This window comes from Pteropus alecto, unplaced genomic scaffold, assembly GCF_000325575.1.
Source record: "Pteropus alecto unplaced genomic scaffold, ASM32557v1 scaffold43, whole genome shotgun sequence".
NCBI lineage: Eukaryota > Metazoa > Chordata > Mammalia > Chiroptera > Pteropodidae > Pteropus > Pteropus alecto.
In genome coordinates this window covers 6996004-6999099 of record NW_006435764.1, presented here as the reverse complement: position 1 = coordinate 6999099, position 3096 = coordinate 6996004, and the positions used below count along the sequence as shown (strand labels likewise).

The 3096-nt window shown below is 57.4% G+C and overlaps 1 protein-coding gene across 1 annotated transcript in view; it reads left to right on the top strand.

The window, feature by feature from the left end:
* The first annotated feature begins 1572 nt into the window (after nt 1-1572).
* LGALS12 (galectin 12) overlaps nt 1573-3096 on the top strand; it is a 9407-nt gene continuing 7883 nt past the window's right edge. The window contains exon 1 of the mRNA XM_006911183.2: nt 1573-1663. Coding sequence (XP_006911245.1) covers nt 1595-1663 — 69 coding nt within the window. The 5' untranslated portion in view covers nt 1573-1594. The remainder of the gene's footprint in view (nt 1664-3096) is intronic.

Genomic DNA, 3096 nt, shown 5'->3' with positions numbered 1-3096 from the left:
TGCCTCAGACCAGAATCCAGGTCTGATTCCCAGGGCAGGGCTCCAGGTCCCTGCCCAACTGGTTTCTCCACCTCTGGTTTTTCCTCTCCAGCCTTGTATATAGATTATTCTTCTTGCACACACCTCTGATCAAATATCCCCACACAAAGCCCCTTCAGCAGCCCAATTCCACCTTCCCAGCAAGATCTGAACAAACTGCTCTGCTGCATACCTACCAAGCCCTGCCAGTTAGCACCTAAGTCACCACTGCTGGAGACTATGTTAAAATGCAAATTCCTGGGGCCTGCCCCCAAAGTTCCCTCTTCAGCAGGCCTGGGGTGGGGGTCCCTACGTTTGCATTTCTAACAAGCTTTTTTGGTGACACTGAGGCTGCTGCCCTTGAGTAGCAGCTCAGATACCTGCCCCCCACCCCCACACACACTGCCCCAGCACCCCTTGTACGCGGTTGAGCCTTTGCCCAGCCTAGTCCTGCCAGGAACTCCCTACTGCCCAGTCTGACAGCGGTCAGATGCTGGGACCTCCCAACACAGGGTAGAGCTGAGCGGTTGCGTTGCTTTTTAAAGGAAAAAACCTTATGGGAATTTAAACCAAACTGGACCGACTCTAATCCAAACGATCATGGGGGAGCTTGATGAAAACCCAGATATCTGAGTCCACCCCCCAGACACAGACCTCCTCTGGGAAAACTGCGCGGCTGCCCTCTCTACGTGCGGAGGAACAAGGGGAGTCCCAGACAGGGGAAGGGAAGTCTCAGAGAGGGGATGTGACTTGTCCTGGGGAAACACAGCTTGTTAGCGCAGAGGCTGAGCAAAGCAGGTCTCCCCCAGAGCGGTGTGCGCCTCCCTCCCCACTGCACCACGCTGCCTTTTCTGCGCCCTAGGGGGCTCTCCCATTTCCCTTCCCTTTTCTCACACCCCTCCCCCAACCCACTTTCTTGTGACACCAGCTGGACCCTGGCACTTTCAGCTGATGCTGAAATGAAGCCCCAGGGGACTATAAAACTTACAAAATTGAGAACAGTGGGGAAAGGGGCAAGGAAATGAGAGAAAGAGCTGAAAACCTTTTGTGGGGAGGGGAGAGGAGGGGCGAATGGGAAGCCGATCCTTGGTACCCAGGCAGCCGGGGCGGGGCTTCTCCTGGGACCCGCCCACATGTACCGGCTCCCCGGCCTCTGACCCGGGAAGGCTCACAGGGCAGCCCCAGAAACCACAAACGAGCCCTCAAGGAGCCAGCTTCTAGCTTCCCCTTGGGACAGCCAGCCAGTGTGCTTCAGACTCAGAAGGGCTAGTTGGTTGATTGGTTGGTTGGTTAGTGTGAGTTTCCTACCCCTGGACACGAATTTCTGCTAACAGCCCCAGTCCAGTCGGTGGGGCGAGAGCTGCGGTGTGACACCAGAGGTGGACCGCTGCTGTCCCAGACCTGACCTCCCAGGCCTGCTTCGAACAGCATTAAAGACTCTGCAGGGCACAGGTGAGGCTAATAGCTGGGAAAGCTGCCCAGGCACTTAGGATCCTGGCCAGGAAAGGCAGTCTGTCCAGTGGGGGCAGGGCTCCTGGAACCGGGATTAGCTGGAGTTGTTGGCGCCCCATCCCCCATGGCACCTGGAGAAAAACTGGACCCGCTTCCTGACACCTTCATCCTGCAGCCGCCCGTCTTCCACCCGGTGAGCAGCTACTCAGACTGGGAACCTCCCAGGTCTCAGGGGGCCTCCTTTCCAGCGGGGTCCAGATCCCAGGTGGTGGGATGGAAAGGCCCTCAGTCTTGGGCCCAGCTTCGCCAGCATCTGTCCACCGGCTCTGGAAAGTCCCTCCTGAGCTTAGTAAAATGGCTGACCAGCTAATTCCCACTTGGATGTGAATGACTGTTGGGTTCACAGGGCCCTTGCATTTTTAAGAGGAGTGGAGCCTGGAGACAGTGCTGGGCCCCTACTGCATGATGGGTGACTAGGAGGACCTCGGGCAAGTGGGTAGTATCATTGGGGGGACACCACGTACCCAAGAAGAGCAGTTTCACCTCCAGCCTGGAAGGGAGTCAGGGGTGGGAGCTTCCTAGCTTCCTCCTCGTGCTCAGTGCCCACGTGGATTTTCTGAAGCCTGGTCACGCTTCACAGAAGGCTGACCTCCCAGTGGACTCCACCCTCCCACTCATGAGCACTAACGATCACTTTCTCGTTACTTGGCCCCCTTCTCTCACAAGAATCGCATCCGCTGTTAATTACAGACCAGGCTTAGAGCCTGAGAAGAGAGAGGGACGGAAGTGCTGAGCCCAGCGAGGCTGTGGGTGCTCCCGCACCTCTCAAGGTGCCCGAGCAAGGGGGTGAAGCAGCTGCCCTGGTTACAACCGCTCCTTGCTTTGCAGGCTGCGAGCTCCCTCCCACCTGCGGGGCAGTGCTGTCCGGTCTCTGCCCTTTCTATGTGGCCTGGGCTTCCAAAGCCTGCTGGGAGGTGGAGAATGCCACATGAGGGCTGGTCTTATGACGCCGCCCGAGGTGCGCCCGCTGCACATCCATTGGTTCTGCAAGCGTCTGCTCAGAGCCCAGGCTGTGCTAAGGCCGGGCACTGAGCCTTGGGAGGGAACAGCGGGGCTTCGGTTTGTGCCTCCCAGTGTAGACAGCCAGCCACACGTTTCCCTGTAAGCCAGCCGTCCAAAGGCCAAGCCATTCATACCAGCTAAGCGTTCTAGAGGATGGGGAAGGGAGAAATAGTTCAGGCACCGAAATGGATGATTCTCGGGAAGATGTCAGGAGCCTTGAAAGTCAAGTCAGATTTCACAGGGTGGAGGGAGAGCAGAGGAAACAGCCCCAGAAAAAGGGGGCTGGAAAAGTATACGCTGTATTTTAAGAATGCCAGGCAGCTTCTCTGCTTAGGAACGTGAGCCCGGGAGGCTAGGCTGGGCCCTGGTTACGAATCTCTCCAGATGTCCGTGTCATGGTCCATGCTCAGGTCCCAGCTGGTCCATCCTTCTGCCTCCTAGTTCCCCAGCTCCGGCCAATAAAAAATCCTCAGGGAGCTTCGAGACCAGGCTTCTGAAGGCCAGGTTGGCATCCAGTGGACAGCAAGCCTCACTGGGGACACTACTGTGCCCTAGGAGATGGGA